This window comes from Patella vulgata, chromosome 9 (assembly GCF_932274485.2).
Source record: "Patella vulgata chromosome 9, xgPatVulg1.2, whole genome shotgun sequence".
Taxonomy (NCBI): Eukaryota; Metazoa; Mollusca; class Gastropoda; family Patellidae; genus Patella; species Patella vulgata.
This window is the reverse complement of record NC_065887.2, coordinates 27,841,047-27,859,191: the sequence shown is the minus strand read 5'-3', so window position 1 is coordinate 27,859,191 and position 18,145 is coordinate 27,841,047. Positions and strand designations below refer to the sequence as shown.

Sequence of the window (18,145 nt, the reverse complement as noted above, 5' to 3'; positions counted from 1 at the left end):
GTTATTGTGCTGGTAATTATGAATCATATTAAACAACAATTTGAAGTTGTAATTAAGCATTCTTGTCCAAAAGTCTACTTTGTCTTTCAAGTGAAAAGACAAAAATGTGACTAAGATCGTTCTTCCCCTGGACTCTTCATATGATTTGAAACAAAAGACCCCAAAAAGCCTGCTAACCTCATCCAAACTCTGACCTAATCTTGTTGAAGTGCCAAGATTATGATGAGAACGGTGGCGAGGAGAGAAAGGTGAAGGAGGAACATCCAGACCACTATAGCTGTGAGATCTATGATGTGATAATAAAGAAGACTGGTATTCAGTATCTAAATCGTCCTTGCCTATCGTAACTTGTTGCTGGTATAACTGCTCTCTTAATAACAATATCATCTGAAAAAAAACAATTAAAGTTTTGTTAAATTTACATACAAAAAAAAAAAAAAAAAAGCAGAAAAATAAAAACATGAAAGAATCAATAAAGAGCTATTGTTTTATTCACTTAATTGTTCATATATGTATAACCTTTTTAACACACTTTTGACAAAACAGTAAAACTAAATTAAGACATTTACCAATATTATTTGAGTCAATCAATCTTTAAAGGGGTATTATGGGAGGTTAGATAAAAAGTTGACTATAATACTTAAAAAATAGATAACGTAAATAGAGTATGCTGAAAATTTCAGTCAAATTGCTCCACTCTGAACCGAGATAATAGATTTTGAATTTTAGGCTAGCCTGATCATCATTACTAAAGTTAGTACGATAAAAAACAAAGTCACAATTATCCATTTATCGATATAATTATTTAAAAAAAAAATATATTCCAATATGATGGTCTGGATAAGTTAATTAATGTCTAATTAATAATTTAGATAACATTTCAGGTCTAAAGAAAGATTTGCAATAGGCAGATTTGGCTCTTGCACATAATGTATGTTTAAGGAATTTGATTAGGAGTATAACAAATATTTCTGTATAAATTAAAAACAAAAACCCAATTTGAATTTGTTAGGAAGAATTTTAAGATTGAAGAATGTCAATGTAATATTGACTATATTTCATTATAAGAATATCTGTGTTTAACAAAACGACCATATTAGCTAATTTTTCTATTGTATAAACAACAATCAATTTTTTATAGACCTACCTTTTGTAGAACACTGAGTGTAGAAATAAAAGTAAAGAAATCATTGCCAGAATTAACTTTTTTCAATCTTTGTGATAATAAATGTTCTGTTTCTAGTAGTTGTTGATGTATTGCTGTCCATAGATGTTGCAACTCCTCTACTTCATCTCTAGTAAATAAAACATCAAAATACATTTAGTCAACTTGTTTTCATTAATAGCAAATTGATAAAAATCCAAATAAGGAAAATCGTGGAGTTCTTTAAAGTAAACACTAAAATGGAAGTTTAGTTTAAATATATTTCTCCACAAAATGATCATATACCTTTCTTCATCGGTAAGTTCTTCATAAGCTTGTTGAAACTGTATAATAAAGGCTGTTTCAATTGAGTGAAGCTCGGTTTTATACTTCTGTATAGCATACTGTAACATACATGTTTCTTCTTGTAACCTCTGAAATAGGAAACATATTATATTTAAAGATGATATCAAACATACAATACAAAGGAGTAAATTCAATTTTTAATGTTATACTGCACCCCTGATAGTAATCTTCTATTTTTGTAATATTGAGATGTTTAAAGATGACATGGATAATTGTTGATTGATATTTAATAAATCTAATGCTCTAACCTTTTTGCGTATTAAGTTGGTCCACTCTCTAACATGTTGCTTGGGTTTATAATGAATAATGCTGCGTTTATAGCCCTGAAAATAAAATACATCAACTCACTGACGTTGTAGACATGTAGTCTACACTTAATCCAGAAAACACATGCTATTGTGAGATTTGTGTCCTAATCACAGGACCTCTGTTCTATTATCAAAGCATTCAGAGGTTAAGGTCTGAACACAATGATGATTTTCACAATATTCATTCAAAACAGTGACCTGGGGACATTAAAATGCAAAGCATGTGGATTTTGGATACCAGAATTAATATCTTTATTGTATTACATGTACTTTCATTTTCTCTGCTCCATACAGTGTGCTATGAGAGAAATTGTACACAGACATCAATTGAATCTGATCTGTCAAGGGGTCTTCTATATGTATTTGCACGCCAATGACATACAGAGGACCTCAGCTTTTCGTCCCATCAGAATGACTAGACTGGGATCAAACCCTGGTGAGTGACCATGGCTTCCTTTTAAAGCCCCCCCCCCCCCAGAAGTAAGTATATATATCTACCTGTATACTGACTGGTTGATTAATTAGTTTAATTAGTTTACTATACTCCATTGTTTCAGTACCACTACAACCGGTTGAACTATCTGGTGTTGAACAATAAGATATCTCACTTTCTGACAATATAGAATCACGAGATCCAAAATGGAAATGGGATTTTGAATACTGAGCCCCTCGTGAACCAGTTCGTGACCAACTGTGAGACAGTTCTGGTGTAGAATTACCGCTATATTGTTCTGTGATTCTTGAACTAGGGGGCACTAGATAGCTTTGATTAAGTTTTCCTTTAGAATGCACATTATAAGGAGAATAATAACTGGATGTAAGAGACTCCCTTGTCTCACTTGTTTTTTCCTCTTTTCGTTCTACACTTTTTTCCTTAGTCACAAAAATCGAAACATGGTTTTTAGTAAAAGGCACATTATGACCCCGGCCTGTGCCAGAATGCACCTGTGTGGACTCTGATGTCTTTGAAAGCTTCTTTTTTCCAATGCTAGGAATATAGCACATAGAGATGTAAGTTTCCTTGGCAGGATTTCTAAAATAAGAATTGGGAGTTGAAGATATTGGTTGCTGTCCTCGATTGTCTGATAATCTATCACCAATTTTTTTCCAAGAATACACTGGCACATTTAAGCGTTCACTATCAACAGTTTTATGGGTAGAGTTATCCAGCTCTAGAAAGTCTCTTGCTAATATGGTAGAAACACTACTAGCCAACGTATTAGCACTTTCTGAACTACTTCCTAAACTTCCAAGATTTGAAAACTGAAAAGAAATAAATTTATATGTTCATGAAATTCGTTATGACTTTTCATTGACTTTTAATTAAAATATGTGGTAGAATTTTAGATTTCAAACAACGAAAAGGCTCTTCATAATATTTTAGGTTTGGTGTTCACGATTAGGATCTCTTTTCATTGAACATAAATGTATGAATTTAGACATTTATTTGAAGGACTAAATAATAAATTCAACAACTGATCTACATGTATATAAGCTTACATGTAAATAGTCAACAAGTGATCTATACATGTACATGTAAATAGTTAACAAATGATCTATACTGATCTTAAACAACTGGTGTAAATAGTAAAATTAATACATTCTACAAATGACCTGTAGATGTAAATAAGAAAATAAGATAATAGTTATAAAAGCAACTTTACCCTAGGGGCCTCAGATTCATGTGGTGTCATATCTGCACTATAGTCTGCATCCCCGAAACCACTACTATCAGACTGAATACTACCCATTCTTGATAAATCATCTACAATAAACATTCAGTAAATAATCCACGACGCATAAAAATTAAACCACATTATACACTTAGTACAAACAATACATAGTAAAATGTTCTCAGTTGAAAATGATTATTACTCTTCTCTAATACAATTGCACATCATTACATCTTTCGCCTATCTTTATACAATCTAAAATAACTACCTTTTCCTAATATATCTTCAATTTATATCATCACATATTGCCTAAGTGTCTTGTTGTGATCTAATTATCTGAGACTACTTAATTTTGTGTCATCAATCAGTTGTTAATTACAGGTACTCTTAATTAATAATGGAGTTCACTCATCTGTCAACCTGTCATCTTTGATTTCATTGTCACATATTTAATCACAATTAACATAATTAAACTTGGGCAAACAACTAAGGGAGAAGATGATCCATCCGTTCTTCTCACCACAGTGAATATTAACACCATGTTTTGGAGTGACATTATTGTATACAAGAACTTTTTTTTTTTTTTTTACCTTTTTTATGCATTCATAAGATGTAAATAATCTAATCTAAATATACCTGTCCATAATATCATAGACATTGTATAGGACTTTAAAATTGTAATAAACAACAATATTTAAAACAGTTCTTCATTTGATAATCAAGAAACGAAATTTATTTTTAATGATGACATTGCTTAACTTTGTATTTAAACACTGAGACAGAGCTGCACTGCTTTTCATGTGGACCACACTAGACAAATGTTTTCATCTTAATCTTCCATTTTAAAATTCTCAGTGAATAAGTGAATCTAATTTTACTGTCTCTATTGTATTTGTTCAGTCTGTGCTTTGACAGCTTTGTTATGCAGTTTTATGCTGTATTGACTATATTAGTAATTACATATATATTTTGCATCTAAAGATTTTAACAATTATTTTAATAAAAAAAATGACTGTTCTACTTTTGCAATTAGTTTGTATATATGTACATTTAATACATTATTTGTCCTTTATTACAGTGTATACACACTGAAAATATGTACATGTACAAACTGAAAGCAAAGAGACATAGAAGTATGTTCCCCAATCCCAGTTCAGAATTGCCCTTAAAAAATATATATGCTTTATAAAAAAAAAAACAACAATTTTTCTATGTTTTTCAAAATTTTTCTTTAAGCATTGCTTTAAATGTATCAGAATTTAAGACATGATTTCGTAAAAATATCCTTAAAAACATTTTACTATTTAAAGTTATGAATACACTAACCTTGAAGACATGGGCTTCTTATTATAGGTGATTCCTGAAAGTTGGCTGTTTGCTATAAGTATATAAATATATAATAAATCATTTTTCAACAATACTAAATAAATCTATATATATTTTTTCTAGTATAATTCATTCAGTAACAAATTGGGTCAGTTTATTAACTTAAATTGAAAACTGAGAAATTCGGTCAACATTATTATAAACCAGTGCGAAATGTTTGATCAATATTTTTTTTCCATCAATTGATGAAAATGAACATCATGTGGTTAATTTCCTTATTTCTTTTAATGGACTTTCTTGCCAAACTTACATATGCATTGTGCAGTTAATTGATTTAATTTGGAGCTTCAGCTAAAATCATCAAATTTCGAAATGATATAATTATAAAACCTTACCTTTGAAAATTTAAACATTGGGAAATTTTCATTTTCATCTGGTTTGTCCATATGTGATCCCAATTCCTTTTTATCCACAGAATCTGTTTGATTTTCAAAGACATCTGGACTATCTAGGCTAGTTATAGAATGTTTGTCTACGACCGTATAATCGGATGATGACTCTGTGTCTGATAATCGTTCAATATTTAATAAATTTAAACTATTTTCATCTGCTTTCATTTCACTAGCTAAAGAAGCAGAAACACTTTCTAAATCCTGAGAAACAACAATTTTGACTTGATCACTGACAGATTCGTCATGCGTTGAACCAATTGATAAAGTTTTCACACGTTCAACAGTCGACTGTTTCGACATAGGTGGGGACACTGTATAATCATCACCATCATGAACAGTCAGAAAATTATCCACTTTATGGTGACGTATGTCACCAATTCCTTGTTTATTAACTTCTGCTGCTGACTGGAAATAACAGTCTTCCATTTTCTTTAATGCATCTGCTTCATGCTGTTGTCGCAGATCTGAACTGGAACAGAAGCGAATGTCTGGACTAAACGGAGAATCAGAACTATCCATGGAAGCAGACGTACTAAAATCCATACTATAACCCTTGTCAAAACTCGGAGAAATGTCTTCAGAAGCTCCCATTGGATTGGAAGTTTCTTTCGATTCATCAGATTCCACAAGACTCCATTTTTGTGTGTGAGTTTTCTGAAACATTTTACGCTTAGAAGCTGCATCAGATGGCTTCGCTGCTACTGGGTTGGAGAATAATCTTTTGTCAGTTACACCTTTCTGTGTGGCTGAAAAAACACACAAAATCATGATATTTACAGTTCCAATGAATTATCTTCATATGAATGGTCAAAAATTTGAAATTGAGTCTGGTGACTATTGCTTGCAGAACATAAAATTCTACAATATCCAACTAAATTATCCTTATGATCCAAAATACCTTTACAATGTGAACATATATCATAGATATAAGTATACGTCAAGCATACGTAAACAAAATAAAACTATATTCTATCAATATCCCCAACATAATGGATTAAACTATTCAATTCACATTCCAACTAAAGCATCATGTTGAACAGCTGCAAAAATATGACGTGACAAGAAAATATTTTTATCCCTTTACTTACCTTTGCTTGAAAATCTCTCCAAAAATCAATGCAGAATATTTGTTTTTACATATATATATATATATATATTACATCCGATCAATTTTCAATACCCATGCACGACCCACGCTTCTTGACGTATAAGCTTATAAAGTATCTATATTTATATTTATTTAATTGTCATATAGATATTTTTTATGGTGGCAGATGTGAAAACATACCATGTCCTGGTGTGCTTGTGACGTCAGAGCCCTGTCCAATATTCTTAGGACAGTAACCCAAATGTTGGGTGTAAAAACCTTGACGTGCTAGTGCCTGTTGATTTTCAGGAATAAGAATGGATTTTGGTCCTGTATCCTGCAGGTCTGCCATTCCCATCTGCTTCTGTTTACTGGCAGTGGCTGACATTTTCAGATGAAACAAGACAGATGACATTGATCTAGCTGCTTTCCATGCACCTAAAAAATTAAACAGAAATTATACAATTCTGTTTTGTATTATAATATACACCTGTTTATATTTAGTACTACACAATTTAGCGATGGCAATAATAAATAATGTTCTAGGATATTCTACAATGTAAAATTTTTCCTTATATCTGTCATTAAGATATTTATGATTTTAATGGGGAAAGTTTTATTTCCTCCAGCATAATTAGGTCATCTTTTTGATAATCTAAACTTATTTTCACATAAAAGTACTATATCTGTAATGACCAAGGAAAATCAAATTAAACTTTAAAATCACCAAATATATAAGATGACAATCAATTAAACAACTTAATTATTAGAAAATGTCAACAAGTGAGCTTGCCGTTGCTACCTTAGTCCTCACATAACACATTCCTTACAAGATAAACCTAGTGCCTGTAGATTCATCGTCTTGCAAGCATAATAGTAACACAGATAATGCAAGCTATTGTCTAAAAAGATAAACTGTTTTTCTTTGGGAACAAATATATTCATCTGGATTGTTTGTACATTTATTCTCAATAATTGTTACATATTTAGTATTTGGAATGTTGGGGAAATATTTCTTTAAAGATTAAAATCTATTTCCTTGTAGAACATTGCTTGACTAGAATTTATTACCATTTAATCAAAATTATTTTAAAATATCTATAAAATATGTATACAGGTATTACTACATCAAAAACACTACAATTATTATGTAAAATGTTTTGAGACCAAAGCAAATAATTATAAAAGTAAACTATTTATAACAAAAATAAATTAAATACACAAATCTGAAAAGAAAGATGACATACCCTAAAAACTAAACAAACACAATTTAAAACAAAATTAAAAGGATGGATTTCTGGGTTTTCCAAAAATAAAAAAAATAATAAAATGGATGCACATTCACAAAAATTATACATTAAACAACACAAATTGTTGCAATAAAGAAAACATTAATAATGTTTAAAGATACATTATGGGAGATTAGATAAAGAGCTGGCAGTTCTCACTATAATAGTTAAAAACTAGATAATGTAACAGGAATTTGCTGAAAATTTCAGTCAGATTTATCCACTGTGAACCAAGATTTCAGTAACAGTAACTGAATTTTCGACCTAGCCTCGATAAATTAATTTTTATACAGATTTATCAATTTCAGTTTTTAGTGTCAGTACATTGCACATATCATAAACAATACTTTAGTTTTTTTATTTTATAAAATATCTTTAATGTCTGTACTGCATTCGTGTATTGTTTGTTCTATATTAAACAGATTTACTACATTGCAAGTATATTTTCATGCACATTTTTTAAATGGTTAAATGGTGTAGGCAATTTTTGATAATACACATATTCGTAATTGTTGGAAGAGATTTGAACTGAAATTCTGAATATGCAAGTTATTAAAATAAAGGAAACATAAAATGATAATTAAGATAAATAATTCACAGCAACCATAAGAACCATGATCAATATTTTTAGTCAATTTTTTACTACCATAATTATGGCTATCAAGTATTCAAAATTAAAAAATATAATCCTATATTTGACATTTGGTGTATATGTTCATGGTTCTTAAAATTAAATCAAAACCAAAAATCAACATAATTTAGAAAGAAAAAAAAGAAAAGGTTTACACCTATTAAATGAATAATATTCACTAAACAATATCAAAAGAAATTATAGAACGACTCAGGAAAGGATTGTTTATTAAAACAACATCAATTCAAAACCCAAAATTAATCATGCTAAATATAAATATAAACCCACCTTTTTCCTTCCACTTGTAGAAATGTCAGTGTAACTAAGTGCATAGGCTGTGCCATAAAGTTTGGCAATAATATACAGCTAGGGCTACTATATATCATTTAGATGGTAAATAAATACTTATTTTAATACAAAAATCCTTTAGATTTATAGATGTGGAGTTGACGTCACATTCTTATAGTAAAAATTTACAGCCAACTCAATATATGTTTCTTAAAAATGATTAATGACTACATAATGAAATCTATGGTAGGGCTAGCTGCCTTAAAATAGGGCTACTCTAGGTTATACGCACTGGTGTACTTTTTCTACATTATTGTCAGCCTGTCCCCATAGTCTTACCGAACCAGCTGTTCACATGGGCCTTCCAGTGACTATCTTATTATTAAGCTCTCATCTTGCTATCCAAATCTATCCCTTGTTAATGTTGCTCCAATTTTACAAGTCACAGTTTTTTTTAAATAGAAAATAAGTTCCAAGACAAGTATTAATGATGATATTTTAATAATAACAATTATAATATTAATAACAATAACAATATGTTAATATAACATTAAGTAAAGAGAATTTGTTGATATTGAATATCTCTGTTTGGCAAACCACTAATAAGTATTTTAAAATGTAAACAAATTATAAATAAAACTATCATGATATCATATATCAATTTCAACAGGATAATACCTTTATTAATCTGACTATGATTAAAAACCTATGTTCAAAAAATGTTTAAGAAATAATTTACAGATTGAGTACAGTAAAAGTTTACAAATTGAGTATCCATTTACAGATTGAGTATCAGTTTACAGTTTGGGTACAGTAATAGTTTACAGATTGAGTAGCAGTTTACAGACTGGGTATGGTATAGTTTACAGATCGAGTAGCAATTTACAGATTGAGTTGGCTACAGATTGCTTTTTAAAATTCTTGTCTTTAAATTAAGTTATTCTTTGCTATAGTCTTTTTCAACAACCCAACTGTTTATTATTAGTATAAATCTTTGATTTGGTGTATTTCTTATCTATTTATACCTTTTTATATTTTAATATTTACAGTACTGTAATGTTAATTATCTTTACTTTTTTACTCAAACAATTTTAAGGTTTAGGTGGCTTAATTTCTTAACCAAGAAAAACCAGAACTACAGGTAACATCATCATCAAGATTATAGTATTCATTAATAATGCTGACAATATTTAATTCTTTTGATAATGAAGACCAGTAACTTAGTACTATTTAAGCAGATTATTAACTTTATAATATATCCTTATTTAATTTACTATTCTACCAGTATTTATCAAATTGGTAAATTCCAGTTCCAACAGTATTGAGTGATCTCCCTTACATTTTTTAGTAGCAGTGGAGAGCTTTCAAGATTTTCTTATGATAATGAGGGGATCACGTGGCTAAGTGGGCAAGACGCTAGCTCGCGAGCCTGGAGGTCGGGTGTTCGATCCCTGCATTGGCCGAGAAAGTTCATCCAGATTTTCCGGCGTGGTTCTCCCTTGTCAGTGATGCTGGACAGAGGGGCTGACAAGGAAAGCTGTCTAGTCGTTCGGATGGGACGAAAAACCGAGGTCCCGTGTACACATTGGCGTGCACGTAAAAGATCCCTTGGCAGTTGGAATTCGATATAAGAGTAGGCCGTAGTGCCGCTGTCCGGGCAAAATTTCCCTCATAGCACACTGTATGGCGTATGCCCGTCTTCATTAGCCCAGGTTAGGAGCAGAACAGTTGGACGTTAAACTCCATTTCATTTCATTTCATTTCTTATGATAATGAACAAATAAAATGTTTTTCAAAATTCAAAGTTGGATGTATATGTGTTTCCAAATATTCACAGATCCTTAACCCACCAGTTAAAATATGAAGAGTCCAGGGGAAGAAAGATCTACGTCACTTTTTCCACAAACTTCAGTTAATGGCGCCATTTGGTAGCAAATTGTATAAGCTTTTTGTGGAACAATCAATTTCAGGTAAAAACGATCAGAGTCACATCAACCAAGGCCCTTCTGAAATGGCCTCCCTGCCCTTCTGAAATGGCCTCCCGGACAAATACAAGTCCATCGTAACCTTTATTTAACCATAATTTGCCTGAAAAGTTGAAGTCAGTTGTACTGGTAATTATGGTTAGTGTTAAACCTCATTTTGAAGTTGTAATTAAACCCACTTGTTGTTCTGTTTGCGTCAAACATTATCGTCCAAACGTCTGTTTTGTGTTTTACACGAAAAGATAAAAATGTGACTTAGATTGTTCTTCCCCTGGACTCTTCATATGATTTATGGTAAAACTCATCTTTTATTGATGTTTTTTTTTTTATATGTATTGATGTTATTTAGTGTATTCTTAGTGAGTTTATGTTCAACTAACCCAAGATTTAACCTGATCTCAATGATCATTCAATATTCATCAGCTGATTTAATACTCATCATGAATAGAAGCAGAGCAATTACTCAGGATTTGGTTGGTGTATGCAATAAATAGTAAAAATAAAACTTAAACAAAATCAGCAGAAAAGAGTTCATCTTGACAGTCAAAACAACCACAAACTTGTAAACTTATGTCTTACAGATAAATGTTCAGCATTGACAGAATACCTAACTGAACATAATTGAGATATTACACAATTACATCATCACAGAAATGTGGCTTGACTCTAATACATGTGGTCCAGTTTTCAGTGAACTAAAAACGTTCCAGAGTACAGTTATATAAAGAAACTTGTAAATAAATTGTTTCTTAATTTCATGATAGAATAGTTCAAATATGATCTGATATATCCTTCAACATCTGAAAATAATACAATGCTTTGTGGGGTACCGCAAGGTCCTGTACTCAGGCCTGTAATTTTTATCATCTTCAGTAAGCCTTTCACTAAGATTGCTGAATGCTATGGTCTAATTATTCATTTGGGGTTGCAGACAACACCCAACTTTATATTGCATTTGACGCAGACTTTCAAAATTTTGCAGCATTGATCAAATGTTAGTTAATTTTAGGAATCCATCAAGCTTGAAATATTGGGGCTATACCTTTCATTTGAAGATCACATACATAGTATTTGCTCCACTGCCTTCTATCATATACATCGAATTAGAAAGATGTCATTTGTGAAAAAAAAACCTCATTCATGCATTCATCTCATTTAGACTAGACTACCACAATGGTTTACTATAGGGCTTGCTTACCAGACTATCAGATTAACAAACTACAATGTTTAAAATTCAGCAGATTGACTCCTCATTAAAACCAGAAAACATCAACACGTATCTCTCCTATATAGCAATCCGTAAATTGGCTCCCAATTCACCAGAGAATTAAGTTCAAGTTTCTCCTCTTTGTCTTCAAGGTATTAAACAGCTAAGTTCCATCTTAATTTTATAGAACCCTATACTACTAATTACTACCAGCAGAAATCTCCGTTCTCGGAAAACCATCTTCTAAAATCTCCAAATATTAACTAACAAATTGGAAAATGTACCTTTTCCTATGCTTAACCTTTTCTATGGAATAAACTACTAAAGTCAATGAAACAATTAATCTCTGTGGGCTCTTTTAAATCTCAACTCAAAACATTCTGGTTTCAAAATCCTGATCTGTAAATAATCAGTGAACATCACAACCAACAGCACCTTAGAAACTGGTCTTCAGCATTAAAACATTTTATAAATGCTGATATTATTATCATTATTTATTATTAGTAGTAGTAATACCATGATATTACTCAAACCTATTTATTTCTATGTATTTTTTTGGCAATTTACAACTTAAAGAGCTGCAATTACTCTGTCCTCTTCTTTATGTTCTATCATTATTGATAAATTGTTAGATTTGGAAGTTAAACATTTCTAGTTAAATTATATTCTGAAATATATCCATATTAAGAAATATTGCTTATTACTACTTGATTGTTTTACAATAATCGTTAAATTTGGTTAAGCTATAGACTAACAACCACAGCAGTGTTCATCTGTTCAAATATATCAACTTACAGTTTTTAGTTCTAGATTTACCTTAAGGATCTGTAGAAAACAGGGTACAGTTATATATTATCTTAACAGAAACTGTAATAATACATTGACACAATCATAGCTTTATATTTCATTATTATAAGCTTGTTGAAAAGAAATTAACATATATGAATTTTAAACTAGATTTATTGTTAAATAAATTTATTGTTACCATATTTAACCAAATCAAAGTGCACATACATGTAATCTTTAATACTTTCTAAACAACAGCTTATTTACATGTAAATGACTATTCTACATCAACCTGGAACATATAATATGTGCACTTTGTTGGTCAAATACGATACACATAATAAATTACATTTTCTAATAATACTGATTCTCATGCATAACAAAATATTTGCATTTCATCAATAATTTAAATAAATAATGAGATATATAATCAAATTACATTAAAATTAATGTACAGTTAAACAAAATTGCAAATAATAAAAACAAAATATTAAAAAAGATGTAAAATTAAAAAGAAAAATAACAACCTGATATAGGAGCTAAATATAAAAATAATCAAAATTTAACATAAAAAATTGGTTAAAAGAACAAGTATTTTGGACAATTTTATTCAAAATGTTTTAAAATCCTGACAAGTTCCTCATTTTATTATTGCATAAATAATGCACATTTAAAAGATAAGCATTAAATGCATTAATGGGTTTGTATTATAATGTGTATATTCATGTTGATTTGCTTTTATCTTGGGAACAATCATTTTGAATATTCAGAGTTATACATCCTTGGGCTTCAATACTAATACAAATCAAGAACAATCTAAATATATATGTTTATCCTAGTGTCTTTCAATCAATAATAACCAACTATTCTTTACAACTTTCCAATCATTTAATGAGAATATGCATTAAAAATTTCATTTTAATTAATTTGTGAGTTTACTTGGTAATATAATATATGATGCATAGAGTCTCTGATTGATATTTCTGGGCTGAATAATTTGATGGCAAACTACTATAATATGACAGTTGCACCTCTTAAAGAACTATCAGTCCACAACTGGTCCAATTTCAGATTGTATCCCATCTTTAAAATTTGGTTTTTACCACTCAAAAAAAAACCAAACCGTTTCCGTATTATTTTATTTGTAGTGTGAAAAGTAAACGGCTAACTGGAAATACCAGTATGTGAAAGGATTAATATAGAGAATAAATATAAATATATTTTAAAGCCTTGAAGGTTAAAAATAATTCACAGCAGTCATAATATAACAGACAATAATAACATTCAATAAATACCATATACATGTACAAACAATTTAAATATATAATCTCAATAGAATAAAAGCTCAATTTGATTAAAATACAGATTTAAATTTTGTTTATGAGACTTGGAGACAAAAAATGAAATGAAAGGGATTAATATCCTAGCATATAGATAGACATATCTATTTGTTCCAATATGGCACATTAATCAGACACAACCAGAAAAAGCATCAGCATCAAAACTGACCATATAGATTTAGAAGAGCTCCTTTTCAAAAGAAGATTTAAAAATAATAACATCAATGGATGGAGTCATAGACTTGGTTACTGATTTATCATTATTAATAAGATGACAGAAATATGTCTGGAAAAATGGGTTTTGAAAAGGATAAGTTCCAATGGCACTGATCTCATTTTGGAAAAGAGTTCTTAATTTCATATTGATTACCATAATATCAAACTTGTTACAATACATACATTTTGATTTAATAAATAAATAGCTTTTGGCTTAATACTTAGAAACAATTTACTAATACATGTACATTATAAACTTCAGCTTTAGCACTATAGTTTTGACATTTGTAGGTGTGCCATGCCATGGCAAGTCACCTTATTTATTACATGTAACTTGAAAATGCTGCTACATGTATCTGCTTATAGTACCATACGAAGATAAACAGTAGAACGAAAGCTTATAATTATCTCATATGTCTTATAACTTACCATGTTTCAAAATGACAGGTGTTGGTCACAATGATACATGCACCTTACATGTCACTATTAATTGCAGCCAAATAGAATTTACATGACAAAATGGATTGCAGCTAAATAGAATTTACATGACACAAAGGATTGAAGCCAAATATAACAGACATACATGTACATGACATAATGGATTGAAGCCAAATTTAGGACTTTACATGACAATAGATTGCAGCCAAAAAGGATTTTAAGATATATTATCCTACATCTACTCATGGTCCTTTAAATCAATAATTCAACATAACTGAGAGATCATACACTATGAGCAATATCTTAAGATAACAATTCAGTAAAAAAAAAGTTTTGGTCCTGAAAAGGTCAGGAAATATGAAAAATTGCGAGAATCAATAAAGCTTGTTTAAGAGACTTAAACAAGAGTATGTGTGCAATTAAGATTTCACTTAGTCAGAATGTGAATGCCTATAACATAGACTATAGACCATAAAAATAAGTAAATGCTAAATTTGCCCAATGAAGGTTCCTAACCCTAAGGGTTCATGCAACTTTATTTGAAAGAATATGAATAAACATCGCCCTGGCAAAATATCTACCAATTTTGATTGTAATTTATAGATTGGTTTAGGCAAAGAAGTCGAATGTTTTCTCCTTCAAGGTACATGTAGCTCTTCCAGACATGTACTACTCATTCAACAAGCCTACCAAATTTGGATGAAATAAAAATACATAAATATGTCCAATCAAGGTTCCCCTGACCCAGCCCTATAATGTCTAGCAATTAACAAACCTGGATAACTGCAACCTGAGCAACATTCATAACAATATTATCAAAATCTTCCAATGGCTTTCAGAAATGCTTCAATTTACCCTATGTTATGCCCAGTACTATCTTTTTTTTTTTAACAAACTTTTATTATCTATGTGATTCCTACCAAATTTTGAAGAAGATTTTACGTATTAAAGCTGCCCCTGCACAGACCCTATAGAGACTAGCATGGAACCTCAGTTTTTCGTACCATCCGAATGACCATACGTTGTCCCTCGCAAGGCCCACTGTCCTGCACTACTGACAAGGGGGTACCACACCGGAAAATCCAGAAGTTTCTCGGCCACCACAGGATTTGAACATGGGACCCCCAGGTTAGCGAGTCAACTGCTTACTAACTCAGCTACCGTGGCTCCCTAATTATATTAAGTCAAGTGGTTCAAAAAAGGGAAATGTTTACAGTGAACAAACATACTAAATATACCGCTAAAACACAGTATTTGTGACAAGTGTCTCATCAGGGTACAAAAAATAAAGTGCCTTGCAATTCTATGTATGAATAGTATAATATTTCGATCATTAAAATTTAGACTTTTTTCGCTTCAGCAGCTGTTACAAATACATACACTTTTGAGAAGCTTTTTAAGTATGGGTCACTGTATGGTTATGGACATCTTTAAAAAGTGAAAAAAAACAACTTCAAATTCAAATGAATAAAAAATATTTTAGATTTTAAAATTGCACATTTCAAAAGTAATATAATATTACTGAAGATCACATTTTTATTGTAAGTTTTCAAAGTTTTTCAGGCACATGTACACTGTGATTCTGTAAATTTGACAGAAACACATGTTTTTTGTAATTAAGTCATAACTCCCTTAATACACTGTCTATTTGTATAATTCAACTATCAAAAATTTTTATAGGACGTGTTCTATAAGCCCACATTAATATCTTTTCCAAAAATGTCACAGAAAATATATTAAATTGAGTTTCATAATATAATTATTGGGACATGTTTATGGCTGTAACTCAACAACAAAGATATATACTTTAGTGGTCATTAGGAGAGGTCATTATTACAAATGTTGAATACAAGAAATGAACTGTAAATTCTAGAGTTGTTTCCAAACTGTATATAACATCATAAAATTGAAAATTAGACAAATACTGTGTTTTAGCTGATTTGATCTAATAAAATTGAAAAAACTGTTTCCTCTGTTCCAAGATAGAATTTGAATAACAATATGGGCATACTGGACAAAAGCAAGCCGATATTGTAGATTGTTCAGTTTCATGTTTTGTCATATTAATTTTTGCTATTAAAGTATCTATTAATACTATTAATAGTTTCATCAATATTTATTACGTTTCTTTTCAATTCAAACTTAAAGTCTTGGTCAATGAAAATTAGTTATGAGGAGAAATGTGTAATTTTTAAAAAAAGCAAGCCAACAGTGAGGCTGATGTCCCCCACTGAAATCCCAAAATAAATAGATGACACATATAGTAATTAATCGCATATTTATTTTTTTCAATCAAGGCATTGACCTAATAAACACTTTATAGCTCAATTATAAGGACAGTTATTGTGATCTAAAGTCTCGGACAATCAAATTTCTTATGGCTCTGCTTACCCTAAGCAGAAAATTCTCATTATCGAACTTAGTCAAGGTATTGATATAATGAAACTATACACCAAGTTTCATCACTCTCACTTAATTAGAACTAAAATTATTGTGTCCCAAAGCATCAACCCAATCAAATTGCTTATCTCTGCTTAACCTAAGCAGAAAATGCTTATCCTCGAACTCCATCAAGGCATTGACCTAATAAACACCCACACCAAGTTTGAACATTCTAGCTCAATTAGGTGAGTTATATTGTGTCCCAAAAAGTGTGACGGACAGACCCATTTTAATAGTCCCCAGCTTTTTTCGAAAGGCGGGGGACAAAAAAAGAATATATCACAGGGAAATATTGGAGAAAAGTAAAAAACCCATTAAAATAGTATTTGTAATATACCGGTACAGCAACATGTAATAACAATAACAAATGAAAAAGCCGATTCAGAAATAATATTAAACAATAGTTTCGTTGGGTGAAAGGTCAACATCAGGGTAGGGGTCAAAAGTTATTGATGACCCTGATGATGACCCTCCATCATTATGTTTAGCTGATGATAATTCAGAAGGTAGATCTGACAATGGGTCAAATTCATCCTTAAAAACTTCATCAATCATTCCTTCCTCTTTGATTTCTTCTTCAAAAACGGGTGATTTATCCTTTTCACTTTTTGTCTCAGATTCTGGAGACGCACATTCAATGATAATATCACAAACAGGCTTTTGTCCTTTTCCGTGTTTCGGAACATTTGTTATACAATCATTCTCATCTCGCTCCCAGAAATAGGCTGGGATGCGAGTCAACAGTATTTTGATGAGATCAGGATCTATTTCTAGAACAGGTGATGTAACATGATTATTATTATTATTATTATAACTAGAATTAGACCAACCTGATCGTGATCCCTTCTTCTTCAATGTTCCAACAAAAGTCTTCAATTCTGGATTATCTTCCAAGAACTCTTCTAAGTTAATTCCTCTTGCACGAGACTGGTTGAGAAGGAATCGTTCAGGAATTCTACTTAAAGAGCTTCCCATTTCCGAATGTCCTGCTGCAAATCCTAAGTTAAGGAGAACTTGTTCAGGATCTTCACTGCGTTCTTGAAGCAACATATCTACACTGTAATTAAGAGGATGTGTATGAAACCACTGTTGATACTATCAAACATAAATTTCTACATTATCAATGCAACAACTGTATCTGTTCCATCTTAAGAATATATTTTTATA

The 18,145-nt window shown here is 30.7% G+C and overlaps 1 protein-coding gene across 4 annotated transcripts in view; it reads right to left on the bottom strand.

Annotated features, from left to right (window-relative positions):
• Positions 1-18,145, bottom strand: part of LOC126807717 (protein ITPRID2) — a 47,910-nt gene that overhangs the window by 4,042 nt on the left and 25,723 nt on the right. For all 4 annotated transcript variants that reach the window (XM_050532487.2, XM_050532490.2, XM_050532488.2 and 1 more), the window contains 10 exons: positions 17,809-18,035; positions 6,558-6,794; positions 5,213-6,015; positions 4,818-4,869; positions 3,483-3,583; positions 2,317-3,081; positions 1,759-1,833; positions 1,451-1,578; positions 1,148-1,295; positions 178-387 (listed from right to left, as the gene is read on the bottom strand). In XM_050532487.2, the coding sequence (XP_050388444.1) occupies positions 178-387; positions 1,148-1,295; positions 1,451-1,578; positions 1,759-1,833; positions 2,317-3,081; positions 3,483-3,583; positions 4,818-4,869; positions 5,213-6,015; positions 6,558-6,794; positions 17,809-18,035 (2,746 nt within the window). The remainder of the gene's footprint in view (positions 1-177; positions 388-1,147; positions 1,296-1,450; positions 1,579-1,758; positions 1,834-2,316; positions 3,082-3,482; positions 3,584-4,817; positions 4,870-5,212; positions 6,016-6,557; positions 6,795-17,808; positions 18,036-18,145) is intronic.